Raw genomic sequence first — 25977 nt, 5'->3', positions numbered from 1 at the left:
GCTTATGCAGATCTGAAGCAGATCTTGTTTCCATTATACCCATGCCAGGGATGCAAGGTTGGAAATTTGCAAGGCCGGACTGTTGGCAACTTGCCTGCAAACCCTGTCATTGCCTGACCCATTGTGTTCAGGAGGGTTTCAGAATATTAATGCCTATTTTAATTGCTGTTACTGCAAATTTCTTACAGTGATTTTGAAGTACAATTCCTTCATATGTTTGGTGTCATTATAAGTGCCTTACAAAGGCATATAATGGGTACGCTTGGAAGAGATTATCTTTAATCATACTTTGCTATATTTTGGCACATTTTCTCCCAATTTTAGTAGGCATCAGTTTGCGTCTCCTCATGTCTCTGACCTAGCAGCAATTTCCCCAGGCCTCAATGTACATTGCACCCCTCTGCCCTTCAGTGGTAGTGTAATCCCCATGGATTACCAAAACTGCCAACTATGTAACAACTACTAGTTGCCATGGATACTTCAGTACAGTAATGCAGCTGCCCCTTGAAAATAATGAAATGAAACAAAGGAATTTGAAAAACATTCACAAAAAGGGTAGACGGGAGAGGAAGTTAGTACAACATTTGCAACAAGCACTGACACTGCCAATAGATCTGGCTTTAAAGGAGTGTTGCACGGTAATCTAAACCATTGCAAGTAAATAGGATGAGAATGGATATGTATTTGTATGTAAGCAAAGAACTGAAGAATAATATTGGTGTATGTTAAAAAGTCAGGCGACAAATGCCCCGTCAAGCCAGACCTAAACATCCATATAGGTTAATGGCTGCCCTCTTCCCATCTGTGCTGCTGCCACAGAAATACACCAACAATTATCCAGTTATCTGATAAATTCTAATAGCAGTAGAATGTCATGTGTGTGCCCCAGATAGTTCAAACTCAGCCAGCCTAATATATAAACAAAATAGCCACAAGTGTTTGGGGGGCCAGCCCGTTTTTTGTGTGGAAGAACACAACTTCTATGCAATCAAAACATGTACTCCTGGTTCCCAATAATTGGGTGGAGCCAAAGCCCCTGTCCTGTGATTCTCACATAATAGCTGGAGACATCTACACCATCAAGCCAGACCACAAAAATGAAGGAATTTGGGACCTTAGAAAAAACATGGAAGCATTAGGGAAAACATTTGGTCAAATGACTTAAGGACATCATTGTAAACTTCAAATTTAACTTCCCGTCAGAGTGAAGTACAAAATAAAGTAAACTTCCAAAGCACTATTCAGAAAATTAAGGGAAATTTTGACTATTAATTTTGATGGTTTCATTAAAACAGATTGCAAACACCGACTTTGAATTTAGAAGATCTCTCTCATAAACTATTTCCGGAATATGTGGTAAATGCCAATTGTATTAAAGTCAGGGTTTCAGACTTTATTCCCAAACAGACATTCCTCTTCTGGCATACAGGCAGTCATGCATTTGTAAGCACTACCACTAAAAAGGGTTGCATCCCAGACACTTGGACTCTTTGTCATTGGTGGCTGACAAAAATCCAATGTTGCGGCACAAACATATCCGATATGAGACTACATGGCTTATTTACAATGTGTATGTGATGTAATCTAGACAATCCTTTGCATTGTGACCAGTTTATCAAGCGGCATAAAGCTAAAAGGCTGGTCACAAGGATCTGTAGAAATCCTTCCTCTTAAATATTCAAGAGGCAGGATGCCTTGTGCAAATTCTTGGGAGTAGATGCAAATGCAGAGAAGGAGGCCTGAAAACGACAGGTCTCTCTCCCAAGCTCACATTCACAGGGTTCCAGCGTTGTAAGGCAAGCAGATTTTCCACAGCCTTTGAAGGACTGCTTCCATGGTGCAAATGATTGCTAAAGGCAGTCAGTGATCCTTCAGTGCTGGGATTGCTGCGTTTGTCTGTGTATCACAAGAAAAGCGGCGAATCCCCACTTGTCCACACACACTATCGGATTACAGGAGGGAAGAGGTCCCTCTCTAGGTATTGTATTGCGTACCTATTTAAGGTGAAAGGCAAAAAGTACATTGAAATATATCCCAACAAAGAAAGTGAAAACGGGCAGCACACCACAGAAACCAAACACATAACTCTCATTAAACGGATGAGCTCGTTTTAATTTTGCCATGCAAGAGGATTTCTCTAAGTTATCTGAAGATTACTTTATCTCCAAGACATGCTTAGGTTTAGCTGCTATAAGCTGTACGTTAGTACTGCAGTAAAAACGGAAGCTGCGTTGTAGCAACAGTCTCTTGATTGAATTTTAAAATAATCAAGTGTATATACGAACAATTGTATGTGTTCAAGGCCATCTAGAGGTCTGTTTCTCCAACATGCGGCAAGACATGACGAGTGGGTGAACCTCCTTACCTGCTACACCAGAGAGGTAAAACAGGTGGAGGCCTTCTGCATATTCTTGGGTAGGTGTTTTGCTCCAGAGGGGTGTTGTCTCAGGGGTGATTGCTTGTTCTGGTCTAAAGGGTGGTTGGCTGCTTTCTTCGCGGTCTCCCTCTACCTCTGAAGGCATTCTAGAGCTGGTGGTGATTGCTTGTTCTGGTCTAAAGGGTGGTTGGCTGCTTTTTTCATGGTCTCTCTCTACCTTTGGAGATGTTCTAGAGCTGGTGGATGAACGCAGTTTAGGAAACCCATTTGCCTCTGTTGCGATGTAGGATTCCATTGTGTCTTCCAACTCCACTTCTATATCTGTAGAAGGCACAAGGCTCTGGGATGATGTCTGAAGAGTGGAGATAGTCACCCCTGTTGTTGCATGGGATGTGCTGACCTCTTCCGAGCTTACATCTACTTTGAAAGGTGTGGTAAAGCCAGGGGATGTAGGTCTCTTGGTAGGCAGAGTTTCTTCTTTTGTGAAGAATGTACTTGTAGTGCCTTCCAAGTCTATTTCTTGCACTAATGAAAAACATAAAGGGCCACAGTTAACACACCTAGGCTTCTCCAACAGAAAGAGAACAGAGCCCAATACTAAGGCCATAAACCTCCCGGAGGGAAGAACTAATCAGTGATGACAGAATTGTATATCTCCTGCAGGAGTCAAAGACGTGCTTCTCAGCTGATGTATCTTAAAGACAGTGATGTACTGCAAAGCAGACAAAACTCCTAATGTGCCTCACTAGAATACATTAAATAGCACAGAAAGTAGCAGTTTCAATGCTTTTATGGGTTTATCATTTAAGGTTCAAGGTTCCTTTTCTTGAGTGGTCTGCTCTGGTTATCTTTCATGTGAGACTGTGTTGCCAATAATAGTCTTTAATTGACACAATTTGAATACTCAATTGGTTTGTCAGAGGACGAAGAACCACAATCTAAGATCCTCAGATGGTGCCCTTCTGTCAAGACCTAGGATAGTCAAACCGCCATTGGGTGAACACAATCGAGTTGTACATACATTTTCAACAGCTCTGCTCCCAACCCTATATTTTCCATTTGGCCATTCCAAGTGAGTGGAGTTCACTTTGGAACCTTTTTGTTATTGCTATACTATATTTTTGTAATCTATGCAGAGAACCCCCTTGATTGAGTTAGGTTATATGCTACAAAAATGAATGAAGAAGAAGATGATGATGATGATCATGAAAGCGATGATGATGATAATGATGACGAGGATGATTATGAAAAGGACACCGTGAGGAATTTTGACCTTGTGGCTAAAATGCCGCCCATGAATCCAACTGCCAGACTTGGCCACATTTCATGACTTTTTGATCAAATTCATTCAACTCTCTAGGTTTCAGTTTCCATATCTGTGGCCATTGGAAACTTAGAGTAAAGGTTTACATTATAGCCTGAACCTCTGAATAAATAACTGAACATTGGTATTTACATAGTGATTAAAACAGCAGCGAGGAATAGCTGACCAACAATAATGGAGTTTATAATAGAGCAATACTTTGTGAACTAACGTTGATAAAAGGTTCTAAGGCCACATAATGCTACCTGTAGCCTTGATTTATTGGAGTACTGGCTAAAACTAGTGAACCGTATGAACCTAAATAGAAAAGTTGTTTTCAGGGCTTTCCAAAGTTAGTCAGTGAATGTCAAAGCCATGCTAGTTCTTCAGGTTTACCACTGCTTGTGTAAAGAATTCTCATTCAGATTTTTTGTATGTAAACGTAGCTCGTGGATATCCTGATTCGAGCATCTAGTCTCGTGGACCAGCTCTGGACACCCCTGTACTTATGATCACAGAAAACTGGCCTCTGCTTCATTCTTCGTGCAGCCACACTGTCGTAAATAGATCTATGAAAGGGTTTTTGTTACAGCGAATATTTCTGGTATCTCTGTGTGTACGTTTTACACTTCTGTGACAACATGACTGGGGGCACTTTTATGGTTTTTGTACTTACCACAAAGTAAGTTGACACATCTGTGGTTTGCTGGACACTTAGAACAGGGGGGTCCTTCGGTGTAAGGCTTCCTTCCCCTTACATTACCCCTACAAAAAAATTCCAAGTTATGCAACCATTATTTTCACAGTGTAACATGTCCCACAGAGTACTTTAAAGCAGATATAATTTCACTTTGTACTTCAAGAGCCCACCTCGGTTAACTTCTAAAACCATTAAAATCTATAATGAAAAGCAAAATTCAAAACTGAAAATATCCTCAATGACAAATACACTATTTGTACTGAACACTTTCTCTTTTGTTGACATTCACATTAAAGTTTCAATGACGGACGGAATTAACTGGTGGTATGCATCGAGTACCTCATCTGTACATGCTTCGGGTTTATGAAAATGTTACATCATTGGTGTGCTTTATCAAAAAATTGTGACTTCGAAAATTCTCTGCAGAATAGTGATTTTGTCTCGTGTATGATATTGCTAGTTAGCATAGTAATGTGTGCAGCCATTTTAATTGTTCGCATATTTTTTTGTAAAAGATTGGGCGGGATATTATTATGAATCTGAGTTAATTCTCTGCAACTGTGTAATTTCACTGGGTAGTAAGTAATCTTACTTTACTTGTAACCTTAAATCTCCAACATCGGTATCTTCTTTAAGTTCATAAACTTTAGGAAATACCCACCGAAAATCCTGGTCAACTACCAGGCTCCTTCTCAGTTCGAAGAAAATAAATGGAAATAGCCTTGTAGGGCCTGTTCCTGTACAGTTCTATGGGGCACTTATGCGAAGCCACGGTCAGTAAAAGGTTGTGGCAAGTTAACAATAATCCATCATTCTTGCTACCTACTGGGTAAACGAAAGGAGTGGGCGGGCATTAACTGATGATAGAGATGTACATTACAGGACAGTATCAGGACGCAAGGTTGTTCATTGTGGAACAATAGATTGAAAAAAACGTTCCAGATCTCCTAAACTACGTGCACCTTTGTTGCATCAAGAAGTGCTACTTCAAGGCACCAAGTGGTATAGTGGGCTGGAGAAATTCTGAAATGGGTGACGGACTGCCAAATATAACAACAATTAGTGTTGGTGTTTAGGTACTCTAGTGGGTAATCAGCAGAAGCAACATACACCTGATATTTTGGATTACAAACTTTAAGGCTCCCTGAGAGATCCACTCTAAAAAGTTAAAGGGGGGAACGTCAGAGGATTGCCCTCTGAATAGAAGTGACTGTTTGGCAAAGAAGTGTAGGAAAGCACCCTTTTTGACATGGTTAGTCCCCACTTTTTGCCTGGTTTCTGATCTGGCTTTGACTGATAGTGTACTGTTTCCCTTAAACAGGTCTCCAGTGTCCGATCTCTTTCCCCAAAACTGCAGAATTGTTTAGCACAATTGGCAAACTCTTTAGCTACCACTGTAAGTCCCTAGTAAATGGTACCTGTTGTACCTAGGGCCTAGGGTACTAAGAAAGGTCTCTGAAGGCTGCAGCGCTAATTGTGCCACCCTAAGGTACCCCTCACCTAACCCACACAGTGCTGCAATTGCAGACTGCGTGTGTTGATGCAGGCTAAATTGAAAACACGATCGGTCACACACCCCTGTGTGCCAGGTCCCTTATCACTGCATGTGGCAGCTGTAAGTCACCTCTAAAGCTGGGTGCATTCAGTCACATTTGAGGGTTTATAAGCATGAGCAGGTATGCCCCTGCTGTGTCTCTGTTGACATAATAAGTGCATGGGAAAGCCATTTTAAATGCATGTGCTGCACACTAGGCACTACGAGTTCCCCAGCTACATGATGGCTTCTCTGAATCTTGCGATGTTTGGTATCAAACATCTCAGAATAATAAACCCTTACCAACCCCAGTGATGGCTTTATTAATACATGCACACAGAGGGCACCACTGAGGTGTCCTCCGAAAACTTACCCAGATACTGGTGTGTTCACTGACTGGTACAAACCACTGCAACCCCCCGTCCCCTAGACTGAGTTATAGCTCCCTGAGGTGATGGCCAATCCTCTCAGGGCCCCAGAACAATAGCCTGCTCTAGGCAGAGGGGATAATACCTCGTCCAGAGCAGGGTGGACATTCCAGGGTGGGGAGCTTCAAAAGCCTTGCCACCTTTGAAATGCAAACCAGGTTTCCCCAGATGGCAGAGATGACCGACCCCCCTGCCTTGATCCCAATTCTACTGGCAGCACAGGCGGGAAAATGAGTTCAATTAGGAGGAATGCCCACTTCATGCCAGTCCCACCCCTAAGGTGGATGAGCTGAAGTGTACACACTTTTGGAATTCCTCCATCTTTCTTGGAAGGAGTTAGGCCACTAGGGTTAGGGTTATGCCCACTTCCAAGCAGAAGTGGTCCTAAGGGTGTAGTGACCCTAAAGGTGGTCAGCCCATTTACTACTGACTGGCACTCCCTGTAACACCCCTAAATTGAGTATTTAGGTGCCACCCCTGAACCCCAGAACTCAGATCCTGACTACCTATGAAGAAGAAGGACAAAGAAGAGTCAACTCTGCAGAAGAGGAAGAAAAAGCAGCTGACCCGGTATTAGCACTTCTGGATTGCCTGCTAACCTCACTGGACTCTGCACAAAAAGACTTGTCCTGCAGCTGCAGCTTCAAGAAACCCAGGAAGCTTGCCTGCCTTCTAAAAGGACTCAGACTTCTGTGACCATTGGGCCTGCTCAGCAACAAAGAATCCAACAGGAATTTGCAGCCTGGAAACCCGACACCTGAAGTGACCTCTGCACCTGACTACCTCAACCCTGTGAGAAGCCCACCAACAGTGCCAGCAGGGCTCCCCAGCGTTCCTGAGGCCCAGCCCACTTGAGTGTCACCCCTCCTGGACTCATCCAACTCGCATGCAGCCCCTGCATGCAGGCCCCCTCTCCCACAGCTGGTGGTGAGAGAAAACCTGACACCTACAGCAACTACTGCACCTGTCGCCCCCACACCAACTGAGAAGGACCACTGATGCCAATGATATCTGCTGGCTCCCTTGAGCTGAAGTCCACCTTGGCTGACCAACCGCTGGACTCCCCAACGATGCCTGCAGCCTCAATATGCAGGACCCCCGGACCGCGAGTACTCCCGGACTGTGAAACCTGATACCTGCATTCGTCATCCCTGGGGCCTGGAGACAAGAACCAATGGTGCACCTACCTTCCAGGACATCTCAATTTTTCTACCTACCTGCTTGTTTTCCCTGACTGGCTTCCTAGCCACAGCCTGCAGCCTGTCTTTGCGAGGACCAAACTCCTACAGGAAACCATCAGGGCATCCGATGCCTTACTGCACCTTTGCACCCGGCCACCCTAGTGCTGCCCCATGTGACCTGCTGGTATGGTTCTAATTAGTGGCCAGTACTTACCATCACTCCCTGAGATTTGTTTCTAAGTCATTGTTAACCCTGTTGTTTTTCCTCCATATGATAAGATTGAGAGAACTCTGAAAATTGCACTGTGTTGATTTTTGAAACTGTAAGGTATTTATGCTTAAACGTTTACTTACCTGATTATGATGTTCTTGGGTTGAAACATTTATAAAAATAATTGCTATTTTTCTAAATGGGTCTTGGGTTTAATCTGTGAGTGTGTCTCATTTATTGCCTCTGCGAGTACAAGTGCTTACCACTACCCTCTGATAAGCCTAACTGCTCGCTCACACTACCACAAATAGAGCATTGATCCTATCTACTTTTGCCTCTGCAATACCAATTGGGGATCCACCACTGGACTCTCTTCATAGTGTACTTCATTTTAGTTCCCTATATAGAGCGCCAGCTTCCTACAATAGGAAACAGAACCTATCAACCTGGACTGGAAGGTAAAGCCATAGCTCCATGCTGTCACACATATCTGTGTCTCTAGTCTTTCAACATGAGGAACACCCACGATCTTCCAGACCATGGCCTACTAGAGAAGCTGCTGAGAGGAGAAAAATTATGCATAAAAATACCCCAGGATGTAAACACTTTGTAGGACACTACAAGCAACCCCCAGCACCATTACATCAGAGGCGCCTACACATCGTACTCCTTCCCCCAAGGAGGAGAACTTTGAAGCACTGCAAAGGCAGGACCTAGTGAGGTACCACACAATCTCCTTGAACACAGCAACATGTGGCAAGACTAGGATCCTCTACTCTGAACTAAGTCGGCTCCTGAAATTTCCACATACTGTGATGAATTTCCACCAAAAATGTCCTTGGCTCACTGCCCTTGAGGACAATGGCCTCCAGCTCCTTAACTCCCCAACTTCTCTACGGAGAGAAGACTAATTGTGCTTCCTGTGCACAATGCTTCCCTGGGTGAGTACCAAGGGGTACGTACACCTTGCACCAGGCCCAGGTATCCCTTATTAGTGTAGAGGTGTGTCTAGCAGCTTAGGCTGATAGAAAAGGTAGCTTAGAAGAGCAGCTTAGGCTGAACTAGGAGACGAGTGAAGCTCCTACAGTACCACTAGTGTGACATGCACAATATCATAAGAAAACACAATACACAGATATACTAAAAATAAAGGTACTTTATTTTTATGACAATATGCCAAAGTATCTCAGTGAGTACCCTCAGTATGAGGATAGCAAATATACACAAGATATATGTACACAATAACAAAATATGCAGTAATAGCAATAGAAAACAGTGCAAGCAATGCATAGTCACAATAGAATGCAGTGGGGGCACATAGGGATAGGGGCAACACAAACCATATACTCTAGAAGTGGAATGCGAACCACGAATGGACCCCAAACCTATGTGACCTTGTAGAGGGTCGCTGGGACTGTAAGAAAACAGTGAGGGTTAGAAAAATAGCCCACCCCAAGACCCTGAAAAGTGGGTGCAAAGTGCACCTAAGTTCCCCAAAGAGCACAGAAGTCGTGATAGGGGAATTCTGCAAGGAAGACCAACACCAACAATGCAACAACAATGGATTTCCTGACGAGAGTACCTGTGGAACAAGGGGACCAAGTCCAAGAGTCACTATCAAGTCGGGAGTGGGCAGATGCCCAGGAAATGCCAGCTGTGGGTGCAAAGAAGCTGCCACCGGATGGTAGAAGCTGTGGATTCTGCAAGAACGACAAGGGCTAGAAACTTCCCCTTTGGAGGACGGATGTCCCACGTTGTGAAAAGTCGTGCAGAGGTACTTCCGTGCAGAAAGACTGCAAACAAGCCTTGCTAGCTGCAGGGGTCGTGGTTAGGGTTTTTGGATGCTGCTGTGGCCCAGGAGGGACCAGGATGTCGCCAATTGCGTGAGAAGACAGAGGGGGCGTCCAGCAAGACAAAGAGCCCAATCAGAAGCAAGCAGCACCCGCAGAAGTGCCGGAACAAGCACTACAAAGTGGAGTGAACCGTAGCTCACTCGAAGTCACAAAGGAGGGTCCCACGATGCCGGAGGACAACTCAGGAGGTCGTGCACTGCAGGTTAGGGTGCCGGGGACCCAGGCTTGGCTGTGCACAAAGGAAATCCTGGAAGAGTGCACAGGAGCCGGAGTAGCTGCAAAACACGCGGTTCCCGGCAATGCAGTCTAGCGTGGGGATGCAAGGACTTACCTCCACCAAACTTGGACTGAAGAGTCACTGGACTGTGGGAGTCACTTGGACAGAGTTGCTGAGTTCAAGGGACCTCGCTCGTCATGCTGAGAGGAGACCCAGAGGACCGGTGATGCAGTTCTTTGGTGCCTGCTGTTGCAGGGGGAAGATTCCGTCGACCCACGGGAGATTTCTTCTGAGCTTCTAGTGCAGAGAGGAGGCAGACTACCCCCACAGCATGCACAACCAGGAAAACAGTCGAGAAGGCGGCCGGATCAGCGTTACAAGGTCGCAGTAGTCGTCTTTGCTACTTTGTTGCAGTTTTGCAGGCTTCCGGAGCAGTCAGCGGTCGATTCCTTAGCAGAAGGTGAAGAGAGAGATGCAGAGAAACTCTGATGAGCCCTTGCATTCGTTATCTAAACAATTCTCCAAAGCAGAGACCCTAAATAGCCTGAAAAGGAGGTTTTGCTACTTAGGAGAGAGGATAGGCTAGCAACACCTGGAGGAGCCTATCAGAAGGAGTCTCTGACGTCACCTGCTGGCACTGGCCACTCAGAGCAGTCCAGTGTGCCAGCAGCACCTCTGTTTCCAAGATGGCAGAGGTCTGGAGCACACTGGAGGAGCTCTGGACACCTCCCAGGGGAGGTGCAGGTCAGGGGAGTGGTCACTCCCCTTTCCTTTGTCCAGTTTCGCGCCAGAGCAGGGTTGGGGGATCCCTGAACCGGTGCAGACTGGCTTATGCAGAGATGGGCACCATCTGTGCCCATCAAAGCATTTCCAGAGGCTGGGGGAGGCTACTCCTCCCCAGCCCTGACACCTTTTTCCAAAGGGAGAGGGTGTAACACCCTCTCTATGAGGAAGTCCTTTGTTCTGCCTTCCTCGGCCAAGCCTGGCTGGACCCCAGGAGGGCAGAAACCTGTCTGAGGGGTTGGCAGCAGCAGCAGATGCAGTGAAACCCCGGGAAAGGTAGTTTGGCAGTACCCGGGTCTGAGCTAGAGACTCGGGGGATCATGGAATTGTCTCCCCAATGCCAGAATGGCATTGGGGTGACAATTCCATGATCTTAGACATGTTACATGGCCATGTTCGGAGTTACTATTGTGACGCCATACATATGTCGTGACATATGTATAGTGCACGCGTGTAATGGTGTCCCCGCACAATGTGGGAGCACCTTGGCTAGTGCCAAGGTGCCCACACACTAAGTAATTTAGCACCCAACCTTTACCAGGTAAAGGTTAGACATATAGGTGACTTATAAGTTACTTAAGTGCAGTGGTAAATGGCTTTGAAATAACATGGACGGTATTTCACTCAGGCTGCAGTAGCAGGCCTGTGTAAGAATTGTCAGAGCTCCCTATGGGTGGCACAAGAAATGCTGCAGCCCATAGGGATCTCCTGGAACCCCAATACCCTGGGTACCTCAGTACCATATACTAGGGAATTATAAGGGTATTCCAGTATGCCAATGTAAATTGGTGAAATTGGTCACTAGCCTGTTAGTGACAATTTGGAAAGAAATGAGAGAGCATAACCACTGAGGTTCTGGATAGCAGAGCCTCAGTGAGACAGTTAGTCATAACACAGGTAACACATACAGGGCACACTTATGAGCACTGGGGCCCTGGCTGGCAGGGTCCCAGTGACACATACAACTAAAACAACATATATACAGTGAAATATGGGGGTAACATGCCAGGCAAGATGGTACTTTCCTACACAGCCCCCCCCCCCCAAACGAAGGACAATAAGACTAGCCATGACCTGATGAGTCTTCATTGTCTAAGTGGAAATATCTGGAGAGTCCATCTGCATTGGAGTGGGTACTCCCAGGTCTATGTTCCACTGTATAGTCCATTCCCTGTAGGGATATGGACCACCTCAACAATTTAGGGTTTTCACCTTTCATTTGTTTTAGCCAAAGTAGAGGTTTGTGGTCTGTCTGAACAATGAAGTGAGTGCCAAACAGGTATGGCCTCAACTTCTTCAGTGCCCAGACCACAGCAAAGGCCTCCCTCTCTATGGCAGACCAACGCTTTTCTCTAGGGGTCAACCTCCTGCTGATAAAAGCAACAGGTTGATCCTGGCCCTCAGAATTAAGTTGTGATAAGGCTGCCCCTACCCCTAATTCAGACGCATCAGTTTGGACGATGAATTTTTTGGAGTAACAGGGGCTTTTCAGGACAGGTGCAGAGCACATGGCCTGCTTCAGCTCCTCAAAAGCTTTCTGACAGTTTGCTGTCCATAATACCTTTTTAGGCATTTTCTTAGATGTGAGGTCATTTAGAGGGGCTGCAATGGAGCCATAGTTCTTTATGAACCTCCTGTAGTACCCAGTGAGGCCTAAAAAGGCTCTCACCTGAGTCTGAGTTGTAGTGGGAACCTAATCTATAATAGTTTGGATTTTCCCCTGAAGTGGTACAATCTGTTCTCCACCTACCAGGTGTCCCAGATAAACCACTTTCCCCTGCCCTATCTGGCACTTTGAAGCCTTGATAGTGAGGCCTGCCTTTTGCAGGGCCTCCAGAACTTTCCATAGGTGGACCAGGTGATCATCCCAGCTGGAGCTAAAGACAGCTATATCATCTAGATATGCTGCACTAAAAGCTTCCAGCCCTTGCAGGACTGTGTTCCCCAACCTTTGAAATGTGGCAGGTGCATTTTTCAATCCAAAAGGCATTACTGTGAATTGGTAGTGACCTCCAATGGTTGAAAATGCAGTTTTTGCTTTAGCATCCTCTGATAACTTGATCTGCCAATACCCTGCAGTCAATCAAAGGTGCTTAGATACTTGGCAGATGCCAGTGTATCTATTAGCTCATCTGCCCTGGGTATAGGGTGAGCATCAGTTTTAGTTACCTGGTTGAGACCTCTGTAGTCAACAAAAAATCTCATTTCCCTTTTACCATCTTTGGAATGAGACTTTGGTACAAGTACCACAGGAGAGGCCCATGGACTTTCAGAGTGCTCATCCACTCCCAGTTCAAGCATCTTCTGAACTTCTTGTGTTATGCAGTCTCTGACATGGTCAGGCTGCCTATAGATCTTACTTTTGACAGGCAAGCTGTCTCCAGTATCTATAGTGTGCTCACACCAAGAAGTGGTGCCTGGCACTGTAGAAAAGAGTTCAGAAAACGGACCCAGGAGATTTATGCAGTGGTCTTTTTGCTCAGCAGTAAGACAATCTGCCAAAACTACACCTTCCACTAGAGCATCTTGTTCTGTGGAAGAGAAGAGATCAGGGAGAGGGTCACTCTCTTCTTCCTGTCCTTCATTTGTTGCCATGAGCAGGGTGAGATCAGCCCTGTCATAGTAGGGTTTCAGGCGATTGACATGGAGCACCCTAAGGGGACTCCTGGCAGTGCCTAAGTCAACTAAGTAGGTGACTTCTCCGTTTTTCTCAACAATAATGTGGGGTCCACTCCATTTGTCTTGGAGTGCTCTTGGGGCCACAGGCTCCAAGACCCACACTTTCTGCCCTGGTTGGTACTTAATCAGAACAGCCTTCTGGTCATGCCACTGCTTTTGGAGCTCTTGGCTGGCCTGAAGGTTTTTACTGGCCTTTTTAATGTACTCAGCCATCCTAGATCTTAGGCCAAGTACATAGTCCACTATGTCTTGCTTTGGAGCTTTTAAAGGTTGTTCCCAACCCTCCTTCACAAGTGTTAGAGGACCTCTCACAGGGTGTCCAAATAGGAGTTCCAAGGGGCTGAAGCCCACTCCTTTTTGGGGTAACTTCCTGTAAGCAAAAAGGAGGCAAGGTAATAGGACATCCCATCTCCTGCGGAGTTTTTCAGGGAGTCCCATTATCATTCCTTTGAGAGTTTTATTAAACCTCACAACCAGTCCATTTGTTTGTGGATGATAGGGTGTGGTGAACTTGTATGTAACACCACATTCCTTCCACATGGCCTTTAAGTAAGCAGACATGAAATTGCTTCCCCTGTCTGATACCACCTCTTTTGGGAAGCCCACCCTGGAAAAGATTCCCAGGAGGGCCTTTGCCACTGCAGGAGCTGTAGTGGTCCTTAGAGGAATTGCTTTAGGATATCTGGTGGCATGGTCTACTACCACCAAGCTAAACCTATTGCCTGAAGCAGTAGGAGGGTCAAGGGGGCCAACTATGTCAACCCCTACCCTTTCAAAGGGAACCCCAACCACAGGTAGTGGAATAAGGGGTGCCTTTGGGGTGCCACCTGTCTTGCCACTGGCTTGACAGGTTTCACATGACTTACAAAATTCATTGGTGTCCTCTGACATTCTAGGCCAATGAAACAAGGGGCAAAGCCTGTTTTCATTTGCCCTAAATGTCCAGCTAAGGGAATGTTGTGGGCTAGAGTTAGGAGGAACTCTCTGTATTGCTGAGGAATCACCAATCTGCTGGCAGCTCCAGGTTTTGGATCCCTTGGTTCAGTATACAAGAGTTTGTCCTCCCAGTAAACTCTGTGTGAGTCACTGACATCCCCATTCTGCTGTGCCACACTCAGCTCCTCCCTGGCTGGCCCCCCTCCACCCAAAAGCTCAGCAGTGTCTGCTTCCAGCTCCTCTGGTGTAAGTTCTGCACAGGGTGGAAATTCTTCTTCCTCAGAAGTTGAATCCACTGTAGAGGGAGGGATAGTAGGTAGTGTTTTACCTTTACTAACCCTAGCTTTAGGGAGCACTTGGTCCATTCTTCCAGGATCCAAGTCACCCTGTCCTTTTTGCTTTTTACCCTGAGCCCTGGTTAAAGCAAACATATGCTCTGGAATGCCCAGCATTGCTGCATGAGCCTCCAACTCCACTTCTGCCCAAGCTGATGTCTCTAAATTGTTCCCTAGTAGACAGTCTACAGGTAAATCTGAGGCAACCACAACTTTCTTTGGACCAGTAACCCCCCCCCCCCAGTTGAGATTCACAACAGCCATGGGGTGGCTAAGAGTGTTGTTATGAGCATCAGTCACTTGGTACTGGTGACCAAGTAGGTGTTGTTCAGGGTGGACCAGTTTCTCTATTACCATGGTAACATTGGCACCTGTGTCCCTGTAGGCCTGAACCTCAACACCATTTATTAGGGGTAGTTGCTTGTACTTATCCATGTTAAGGGGACAAGCAACCAAGGTGGCCAAATCAATGGCCCCCTCAGAGACTAACACAGCCTCTGTGGTCTCCCTAACAAGACCAACCCCAACTAAATTACCAAAAGTGAGCCCAGCTACTCCCTTGGATTGGCTATTAGTAGGTTTGCTCCCACCACCACTGCTATTACTAGGGGCACTAGGTGTAGCAGCAGGGGTTGTAGTGGTAGGAGGCTTGGTGCTTTTCTTTAGGCAACTGGGATCAGTTGTCCAATTGCCTTTTATTTTACATAAATAGCACCATGGTTTCTTTTCTTTATTTTGATTTGAAGAGGATTTGGGCCCACCACCCCCACCAGAGTGTTTTTGTGGGCCTGATGAAGACTCATTTTTAGATTTGTCCCCACCCTTGTCAGAAGACTTACCATCCTTCTTCTTGCCATCCTTGTCACCCCCTATATGAACTTTTCTGTTCACCCTTGTTCTGACCCATTTGTCTGCCTTCTTTCCCAATTCTTGGGGGGAGGTCAGATCAGAGTCTACCAGGTACTGGTGTAACAAATCAGACACACAATTATTAAGAATATGCTCTCTCAGGATTAAGTTATACAGGCTTTCATAGTCAGAAACTTTACTGCCATGTAACCACCCCTCCAAGGCCTTCACTGAATGGTCAACAAAGTCTACCCAGTCTTGTGAAGACTCCTTTTTGGTTTCTGTGAACTTGATCCTGTACTGTTCAGTGGTTAAGCCATAACCATCAAGGAGTGCATTCTTAAGAACTGTAAAATTATTGGCATCACTTTCCTTAACAGTAAGGAGCCTATCCCTACCCTTTCCACTGAAAGATAGCCATAGGATAGCAGCCCACTGCCTTTGAGGGACCTCCTGTACAACACATCCTTGTAAGGGGGAACTATCTTGTGCAGATTCCTAGAATCATGCTCTTTTGCAGGATGACTATTTGGAATACTGCTGCTGCCACCAGGGGTCCAAACCCCAACCTCTGTCTTTCTTTTTCTAAGTCAAATGCTTCCCTGTCTAGATCCAGCTGTTGCTTTTTAAGCTTCAGCCTGGAATCTTCCACTCTCAATCTATTGAGTTCCCTTTCTAACATTCTGTCTTCAGGGAGGGTGGGTTGGGCATGCCTTGACACAGAAGAATGGTGTGAATGAACAGAGGGAGACCTGTTCCTAACAGATGGCACTCTAACAACCTGGCCTACAGAAGTAACACTCCTACTGTGATGAGAACTCACATAATACCAGCCATGCTAGGTGGCCTGCTAGGGGGCAGGTTGAGAAGGTTCCCATCTAACACTTTTACTTGGGGAGCCCCAGAATCAGAGTGTGAACCATCAGCTAATTTCTCACCAGATGTGCCACCTAAGGACTTATCATGTTCAATGAGCATATTAACCAACAATCCTCTAGAAGGATTCTTCCCTACCCCTAAACCTCTATCTACACAGAGACTCCTTGCTTCTTTCCAGCTAAGGTTGTCATAAGCTATGCTGGCCAGATCAAGAGTTTGGCCTGTACCAGACATGATAGATAAGAGTTTAAGGGACAGAAAAAGAAAGAAAAAGTTTCAGAACTTTTTAAAAAACAGAAATTGTTTTTTAAACTTTTTGAAAGTTTTAGAGGTACTTTTCAGCACTCAGTAAACGAGTAAGAGAAGAAAAGCAAAACTTTTTGGTTAGGTGTACATACACTGAACTTGTTTTGTATATTTTTCTCTTATGAAAAGTACAAAATTACAAAGTGGTAAGTAGTTGCAAGTACTTATCCCACCGCTGCACAACCAATGTAGGAGGCTGGACTGGCTTGTAGCGAGTACCAAGGGGTACTTACACCTTGCACCCAGGTATCCCTTATTAGTGTAGAGGGGTGTCTAGCAGCTTAGGCTGATAGAAAAGGTAGCTTAGCAGAGCAGCTTAGGCTGAACTAGGAGACGAGTGAAGCTCCTACAGTACCACTAGTGTTACATGCACAATATCATAAGAAAACACAATACACAGATATACTAAAAATAAAGGTACTTCATTTTTATGACAATATACCAAAGTATCTCAGTGAGTACCCTCAGTATGAGGATAGCAAATATACACAAGATATATGTACACAATACCAAAATATGCAGTAATAGCAATAGAAAACAGTGCAAGCAATGTATAGTCACAATAGAATGCAATGGGGGCATATAGGGATAGGGGCAACACAAACCATATACTCTAGAAGTGGAATGCGAACCACGAATGAACCCCAAACCTATGTGACCTTGTAGAGGGTCGCTGGGACTGTAAGAAAACAGTGAGGGTTAGAAAAATAGCCCACCCCAAGACCCTGAAAAGTGGGTGCAAAGTGCACCTAAGTTCCCCAAAGAGCACAGAAGTCGTGATAGGGGAATTCTGCTAGGAAGACCAACACCAACAATGCAACAACAATGGATTTCCTGACGAGAGTACCTGTGGAACAAGGGGACCAAGTCCAAGAGTCACGATCAAGTCGGGAGTGGGCAGATGCCCAGGAAATGCCAGCTGTGGGTGCAAAGAAGCTGACACTGGATGGTAGAAGCTGTGGATTCTGCAAGAACGACAAGGGCTAGAAACTTCCCCTTTGGAGGATGGATGTCCCACGTCGTGAAGAGTCGTGCAGAGGTGTTTCCGTGCAGAAAGACTGCAAACAAGCCTTGCTAGCTGCAGGGGTTGCGGTTAGGATTTTTGGATGCTGCTGTGGCCCAGGAGGGACCAGGATGTCGCCAATTGTGTGAGGAGACAGAGGGAGCGTCCAGCAAGACAAAGAGCCCACTCAGAAGCAACCAGCACCTGCAGAAGTGCCGGTACAGGCACTACGAAGTAGAGTGAACCAGAGGTCACCCGAAGTCACAAAGGAGGGTCCCACGACGCCGGAGGACAACTCAGGAGGTCGTGCACTGCAGGTTAGAGTGCCGGGGACCCAGGCTTGGCTGTGCACAAAGGAAATCCTGGAAGAGTGCACAGGAGCCGGAGTAGCTGCAAAACACGCGGTTCCCAGCAATGCAGTCTAGCGTGGGGAGGCAAGGACTTACCTCCACCAAACTTGGACTGAAGAGTCACTGGACTGTGGGAGTCACTTGGACAGAGTTGCTGAGTTCAAGGGACCTCGCTCGTCGTGCTGAGAGGAGACCCGGTGGACCGGTGATGCAGTTCTTTGGTGCCTGCGGTTGCAGGGGGAAGATTCTGTCGACCCGCAGGAGATTTCTTCAGAGCTTCTAGTGCAGAGAGGAGGCAGACTACCCCCACAGCATGCACCACCAGGAAAACAGTCGAGAAGGCGGCCGGATCAGCGTTACAAGGTCGCAGTAGTCGTCTTTGCTACTTTGTTGCAGTTTTGCAGGCTTCCAGAGCAGTCCGTGGTCGATTCCTTGGCAGAAGATGAAGAGAGAGATGCAGAGGAACTCTGATGAGCTCTTGCATTCGTTATCTAAAGAATTCCCCAAAGCAGAGACCCTAAATAGCCTGAAAAGGAGGTTTGGCTACCTAGGAGAGAGGATAGGCTAGCAACACCTGGAGGAGCCTATCAGAAGGAGTCTCTGACGTCAACTGCTGGCACTGGCCACTCAGAGCAGTCCAGTGTGCCAGCAGCACCTCTGTTTCCAAGATGGCAGAGGTCTGGAGCACACTGGAGGAGCTCTGGACACCTCCCAGGAGAGGTGCAGGTCAGGGGAGTGGTCACTCTCCTTTCCCTTGTCCAGTTTCACACCAGAGCAGGGCTTGGGGATCCCTGAACCGGTGCAGACTGGCCTATGCAGAGATGGGCACCATCTGTGCCCTTCAAAGCATTTCCAGAGGCTGGGGAAGGCTACTCCTCCCCAGCCCTGACACCTTTTTCCAAAGGGAGAGGGTGTAACACCCTCTCTCTGAGGAAGTCCTTTGTTCTGCCTTCCTGGGCCAAGCCTGGCTGGAACCCAGGAGGGCAGAAACCTGTCTGAGGGGTTGGCAGCAGCAGCAGCTGCAGTGAAACCCCGGGAAAGGTAGTTTGGCAGTACCCGGGTCTGAGCTAGAGACTCGGGGGATCATGGAATTGTCTCCCCAATGCCAGAATGGCATTGGGGTGACAATTCCATGATCGTAGACATGTTACATGGCCATGTTCGGAGTTACCATTGTGACGCCATACATATGTCGTGACATAGGTATAGTGCACGCATGTAATGGTGTCCCCGCACTCACAAAGTCCGGGTAATTTGCCCTGAACAATGTGGGAGCACCTTGGCTAGTGCCAGGGTGCCCACACACTAAGTAACTTAGCACCGAACCTTTACCAGGTAAAGGTTAGACATATAGGTGACTTATAAGTTACTTAAGTGCAGTGGTAAATGGCTGTGAAATAACGTGGATGTTATTTCACTCAGGCTGTAGTAGTAGGCCTGTGTAAGAATTGTCAGAGCTCCCTATGGGTGGCACAAGAAATGCTGCAGCCCATAGGGATCTCCTGGAACCCCAATACCCTGGGTACCTCAGTACCATATACTAGGGAATTATAAGGGTGTTCCAGTATGCCAATGTAAATTGGTGAAATTGGTCACTAGCCTGTTAGTTTGGAAAGAAATGAGAGAGCATAACCACTGAGGTTCTGGATAGCAGAGCCTCAGTGAGACAGTTAGTCATAACACAGGTAACACATACAGGGCACACTTATGAGCACTGGGGCCCTGGCTGGCAGGGTCCCAGTGACACATACAACTAAAACAACATATATACAGTGAAATATGGGGGTAACATGCCAGGCAAGATGGTACTTTCCTACATTCCCCATCTCACATCAGTGTGAAACAGTAACAAGTGTGATGGATCACTGTATTGGGCACGCAGCGTAAGGCAGGACAATAATATTGCATCCACTACACTGACCTACCACTACGTTGTAAGGTAAGTAGATAATTACTACTCTTAAACCACTCCTCCTATCTCTCAAAGTAAGTATAGATGAAATTAAGAATAGGAATTATATACTTACCTTCCAGCATAGTGATGAGCAGTGACAGCTGGTGACATTTGAAAGTGGTGGGGTGCAAAAAGTTGGGTAGGAATTTTATATAGCGAGGGAAGCGAGCAAGCTTAATGGACAAATGCGGAGTTGGGGTGGGTCCTCCGCCCAATTACAAAATTGAAAAAATGATTGGGCAAATGGTGCTTTTTAAAGCAAATGAATTTAGTGATAAGCAAGGTTTAAAAAGCAGTGGGGACGTACAATCTTGAAATATTAAACACATTAAAAACTGCCACATATCTTACTACATTAATATGTTAAACAGTTACTGCAATGTGCAAATTGTACAGCGTGACTACTTCAGGCCATTTAAAGTGTGTGCTTGTCCGGTGTCTTGCACTGCATGTGGCATCAACATGGGAAGAAAATACTCTAACCAGGCTTCAGAAAGCACCCACAGCTGCTGGATGCAAACAATCATATACAAATATACGCAGACAGGTCTTTAAGTGGGATCAAAGAGTGGGGGAACATGTAAAAATACATTTCTGTGATTCCCATGGTGTTCCACCAGACTGGTATTTTGGTTTCTCTCTGAGACAAAACTGGCATACACCTAAACGCTGTCAGTACCGTTGGCTTTATCAATGATTCTTGGCTGTTTAAGATAAGTGGGTAACAGCAATTGTTTGTTATTAATAATTAACATTGGAAATGTTTCAATTCTGAAATTGTGAGACTGTGAATTGAATAATATTGAGGCCTGTAGAAATAGTATAGGCCTTCAGGTATGTGCACTTTATGTGAGATCTATATACCCTATCTCGTCCATCTGCACATCTTCAACCTCCCCTGTTTCCCCTTCAACATCCTCTTTTCACTCTCCCCCAAGTGCAGGGATCAGTTTTGCGGGGAACAAATACAGCTCAACTTCTAAAGTGACCTGCAGTCAGTCTGGGGTATCACAGTGGGGGCAGTGTGGGGGGGTAGCAGGACCAGGGGTCTCAACACAATATACGTAACACAAGATTAGCACTAGAACACTTACCATTACTGAGGAAAGGGCACCAAATCACACATGCTTGCACCCACTCCTACAGTGTGACGAATGGGAAAGGGTGGGATCTATGCATGTGAATGACAGACGTCTGGCCTCACGCAGAGATGCAACACTGACAACCGAAACTGTGATACTGACAGCGTCACTGACCTACAGTGGATACCACCATAGACTGCAATGGCAATAAAGGACTTTAGAAAGGTAAGCCCGGTGTTGAGTGTCACAGTGCAGAAAGTTGATTGACTGCCTGGCTTCTATCTCTTGCTTCAGAGTAAGGCGGAGTTGGCAGCCTGGGACAGACAGCTCAGACTTAAATACAGTGATTTGTTCAGTGATACAATTGTATCTCTAAATAAATTGGTCTAGTTAATATTTTTTTAGTTAATTGAGTAGAAATCTCAGACAGGCACAACCCTACAGCCCTAATGGAGAAACCCCCTTGGTGGTGAATCAATTTAGTGAATGCAATGTTATTGAAGGTCGATACTGTAGACCCCGATACAGTAACATATAATCCCAAGGAGACTTCAGAACCCAGATAGCTCTCTCCTTGCCAGACTCAGCATTCACCCAGTGGGGCCATAATATGGTTCCGCTATAACCCTGGCATCTCAGGTTTTGAAACTGGGTGAGGTATCTGCCATTTTCCTAGCTTCATCCACAATCCCTTACCAAACACTGAAAAGAGGCTGCCCTTTCACCACGCATCATGGAGACAAGGGATAACACTAAGAGGCAAAGAGCTGAGGAGAACCAGGACAGACACAGCACTACCTCTACCAACCCCAGCATAGGGCTCCTCCAGTTTCTATTGGTAAGGAGAGCAGAAGCCTATCCTGACTTGGTACTGTCCTGTAATGCCCACATGGCAGTCCTGCAGCTGGGTCTATTCTGCCTTTGCTGCACTCAGTTCATAGCATGAGCAGTGACGATGATGCCTTAGGATGAGACGTGGGACAGGTCTTGTGCCTTTAATTTGAGCTTAGACTGCTCTTAACTTGGTGTGAGATCTGGAACAGGGATGCCACTGAGGCTGCCTTGGTTTGACACCTGAGAAAGGGGCTGTTGCCTTAGGTATCACTTAAGGATGTTGGCATGCTGGGGAGATCTGGAGTAGAGCTGATTCCATAGATGATATTTTGTGCTAATTTTGCCTTGGGTGAGGTCTGAGGACATGTTCATGCCTTAGGTGTTAACTGGGGACTGTTTTTGCCTTGGTTTGAGCCTTCATTAGGGGCTGATTCAGTAGGTGAGATCTGCAGCTGCTGCTTTGCAGTAGAAGTAGTACAGTGATGCCAAAGAGTGAGACCCAGAGCCAATGGCTGCAGATTCTCTAAATTTGCACCTAAATTATGGATCCTGTCGTAGAGTGAGACCTGGAGCTTGGGCTGTCTTTGGGTGAAACCTAACCAATGCAACTTGGGGTGAGAGCAGTGGAGCAACTACTGCAGTTGCCTTGGGGCACCACATCAAACTACTGTTGACCCCTTTAGGGTAAGACCGTCTGTAGAAGGCTGGCTTGGTTTGTAGTGGGTACCTATGGTACTTACACCTTATACTAGGTCCACTTATCCCTTATTAGTAAAATGTAGGCAGTGTCTAGAAGCCAGGCTCTTTAGAGGTAGCTGTGGATGAGCAGCCAAGGCTTATCATTAGACATGCAAAGATCATGCAATACCACTGTAGTCACACAGTACTCAGTACTGAAAGAAAACACAGTGACACAAATACCAAAAATACCATAGAGGCTAAACTCCCTTAGGAGGTAAGTAATTCACTAATTATATTAACTAGTATGCAGACACAGTTATAAAAACAGTTCGAAAACAGTGCAATTAGTGAAAATCACAGTAGTTAGAAATGGGCCTGGGGAAGCAAAAACCATATACTAAGAAAGTGGAATGCGAAAGTCGGTCTCCCACCTAGGCAAGCGTAGTGTGTAGAGGGGAGTTGGGAGTACTAGAAACCCCAAAGGTAAGTACTAGAACCCAACCCAGTGGCCAGGAAACAGGAGTAAATCACAAAACCTTTCCCATAACACACAGAAACGAAAAGAAGAATTATGCAAGAAACAGAAGAGATTGCAAGACACCAACAGTGGATTCCTGGACCAGAGGACATGTGGAAGAAGGGGACCAAGTCGAAGAAGCACAGAAGAGTCCAGGAAGAACAGGAGCCCCTGCTAACCCGGATGAAGGTTCAAAAGGAAAACCACCAGTGAAGAAGAACAGTCAGAAACTGCACCCAAGAAGACAAGGTCGGGTTCCTGGAGGATGCAAGTGATGTCCCACCCCAGATAGAGGACTGCAGTCTGGTTTGCGTTGCTGGAGTCTGTCAACAAGCCTTGGCACACGCAAAGCTCATGGTTAACGGAAAATTTACCTGCCTGGGACTAGGAAGGACCAGGTGGACTCTACCCAGGATGCAGGATCCACGCAGCTCAGCAGGAGAGGGGATCCACGCAGCTGGTCATTGTTGCAGTTGGTCCCTGCTGAAGAAGGGAAGTGACTCCTTCACCCCAAGGGAGATTCCTTGACTCTTCTGGTGCAGGCTGAAGACGGGCTGTCCTCTGAGGATATACGACCAGGAAACAGTTGCAGTTGCTGACAGAAGCCGGAGATACAATGTTGCAGAAGGCATCTTGCTTCTATGTTGCAGCATGTAGAGTTCCTGGAGGGTCCAGATGCAGTTTCTTCAGTGAGATGGTGATGTGGAGGATTCCTGCTGGAGTCTTGCAATCCGAATCTGAGGAACCACCCAAAGGAGAGACCCCAAAAAAGAGCCCTGAAAGGGGGATTGGTCACCTAACCAGGTAAACACCTATCAGGGGAGGGCTCTGATGTCACCTGCTGGCACTGAGCACTCAGATACTCCCATAGTTCCCTACCAACCTTGAATCCAAGATGGCAAAGCCCAGGGACCCTCTGGAGGAGCTCTGAGCACCACTCCCCTTTCCTTTGTCCAGTTTTGCACCAGAGCAGTGACTGGGGGTCCCTTAACCTGTGTAGACTGAATTATGCAAGGAGGGCACCAAATGTGCCCTTCAAAACATTTCCAGTGGCTTGGGGAGGCTACCCCTCCCAAGCCTGTAACACCTATTTCCAAAGGAAGAGGGTGTAACACCTCTCTCCCAAAGGAAATCCTTTTTTCTGTCTTCCTGGGCTCGAACTTTTCTAGCAACAGGAGGGCAGAAACCTGTCTGTGGGGTGGCAGCAGCTGCGGCTGCCTGGAAAACCTCAGAAGGCTGAAATGGCAATACTGGGGGTCCTCAAAGGAGACCCCAGAGTGCATACAATAATACAACCAATGCTTGCAAAAGCCTTGGGGTATGATTCCAACATGTTTGATACCAAACATGCCTATGTTCGGAGTTACCATTATGTAGCTGGACATAGGTAGTGACTTATGTCCAGTACACGCGTAAAATGGCTTCCCCTGACTCACAAAGTCCGGGAAAATGGTCCTGAGGTCGTCGGGGCACCTCTGCTAGAGCAGGGGTGCCCTCACACACAGGTACTTTGCACCCTGCCCTCAGGGCTGGAGGGCCTGCTTTTGGGGGGACTCAATAGTGACCTGGTGCAGTGTAAATGGCAGTGAAAGGGTGCTTGCACATTTTCATGCAGGCTGCAATGGCAGTCCTGCAGAAGCCTTTCCATGGGCTCCCTCTGAGTTGCAAAATATATGCTGCAGCCCATAGGGATCCCCTAGAACTCCAATGCCCTGGATACCTAGGTACCATATCCTAGGGCCTTATAAGGGGGCACCGGTATGTCAACTGTGGGTGAAAATACTGTGTTAACAGTAGCCAACACCAAATTTAAGGGAGAGAGCATAACTACTGGAGTCCTGGTTAGCAGGATCCCGGTAGACACAGTCAAACACACTGACAAACAGGCCAAAAGGGGGGGTAACCAAGCTAGAAAGAGGCTACTTTCCTACACCGCCTGTCCAGTAGTCTGTTACAGTGAATAGTACCAGTATCGGTTTTTGTATTGTGTTGTTGCATTTGTATAGCACTTAATACCCCTATGTAGGGCACTGAAATGCTTCTCTACATGAGTAGCAAGATCCACAGTTTTGGGTGTGTGATCAGGAGGGTGTTTCTGTTTTGAGCCTATGTGGGAAGTGTTTTCATGTCATGAGTGATGACCACTGAGGTGCAATTATTGTGTTATGGCATGCAGCACCTGAAGGTGTGGTGGATGTGGGTATGTGAGACATAGACGTGCAAATTATTATTAGATAATTAGGATTAACCATTTTAGCCATATGGGTGGCTGGATGCTGTGTACCAGTTCAACAAAAAGGGGAGGGGTAACGTGAGAAAGCCCAGTAATCCTTATAGCGACATGCACCAGGCACAGATTTGGTGAATGAGTAAAAGGATACCAAAACAGCAAGAAATGGGAATTGGTGACATAAGCAGTAGTCTGAACCATGTTAATTTATTTTCTAATCTTAAAAGTCAGGTATATTGTGTACTCAGGAACAAATACATCCCAGAGATGTGGAAGAGCAATCAAGGCTGGCAATATGAGCAGAAGTGACACACGCCACCTACTCCTGCTAGACTGAAAGAAACCAAAATGTTGTACCAGGGTTCAAGCCCTCTCAGGATCTCAAAGGTTGATGAGCCACAGTCGGCTGAGTCATAGAACATTCATAGCTCAGACTCCAGCTAGATGGGCAGCCTGCACATGTGAGGGCGAGAGGTAAAGCGCCTGATAGGCTGCTGCCTTGACTGCACAAGAGTGAATCGGCTGGCCTTGTGTTAGTTATCCTGATGTCCTCACACCTCCATGTGCCCCCAGTAATATTCTTGGATCCTAAAGACCCTTAGGATTTGTTGTTTACAAAATGAGGCATCCTCGTGACTTTCTAGAATGTCCTCCCAGAACAACTTCCACTTTCATCATTAGTAATGAATGGTGGGGCATAAATGTCTTGTGTTCCGCAGGTGCATACCTCTTTGTCCGGAGCTTATCAACTGTGC

General features: G+C 46.3%; 1 protein-coding gene across 1 annotated transcript in view; it reads right to left on the bottom strand.

The window, feature by feature from the left end:
* The window catches only part of LOC138299982 (peptidase inhibitor 16-like), a 303085-nt gene that overhangs the window by 17833 nt on the left and 259275 nt on the right, over positions 1–25977 (bottom strand). The window contains exons 4-5 of the mRNA XM_069238747.1: positions 4357–4445; positions 2366–2902 (exon numbers count right to left, since the gene is read on the bottom strand). Coding sequence (XP_069094848.1) covers positions 2366–2902; positions 4357–4445 — 626 coding nt within the window. The remainder of the gene's footprint in view (positions 1–2365; positions 2903–4356; positions 4446–25977) is intronic.

Source organism: Pleurodeles waltl, chromosome 6 (genome assembly GCF_031143425.1).
Source record: "Pleurodeles waltl isolate 20211129_DDA chromosome 6, aPleWal1.hap1.20221129, whole genome shotgun sequence".
Lineage (NCBI taxonomy): Eukaryota > Metazoa > Chordata > Amphibia > Caudata > Salamandridae > Pleurodeles > Pleurodeles waltl.
The sequence above is the reverse complement of the archived record's forward strand: the minus strand, read 5'-3'. Positions and strand labels throughout refer to the sequence as shown.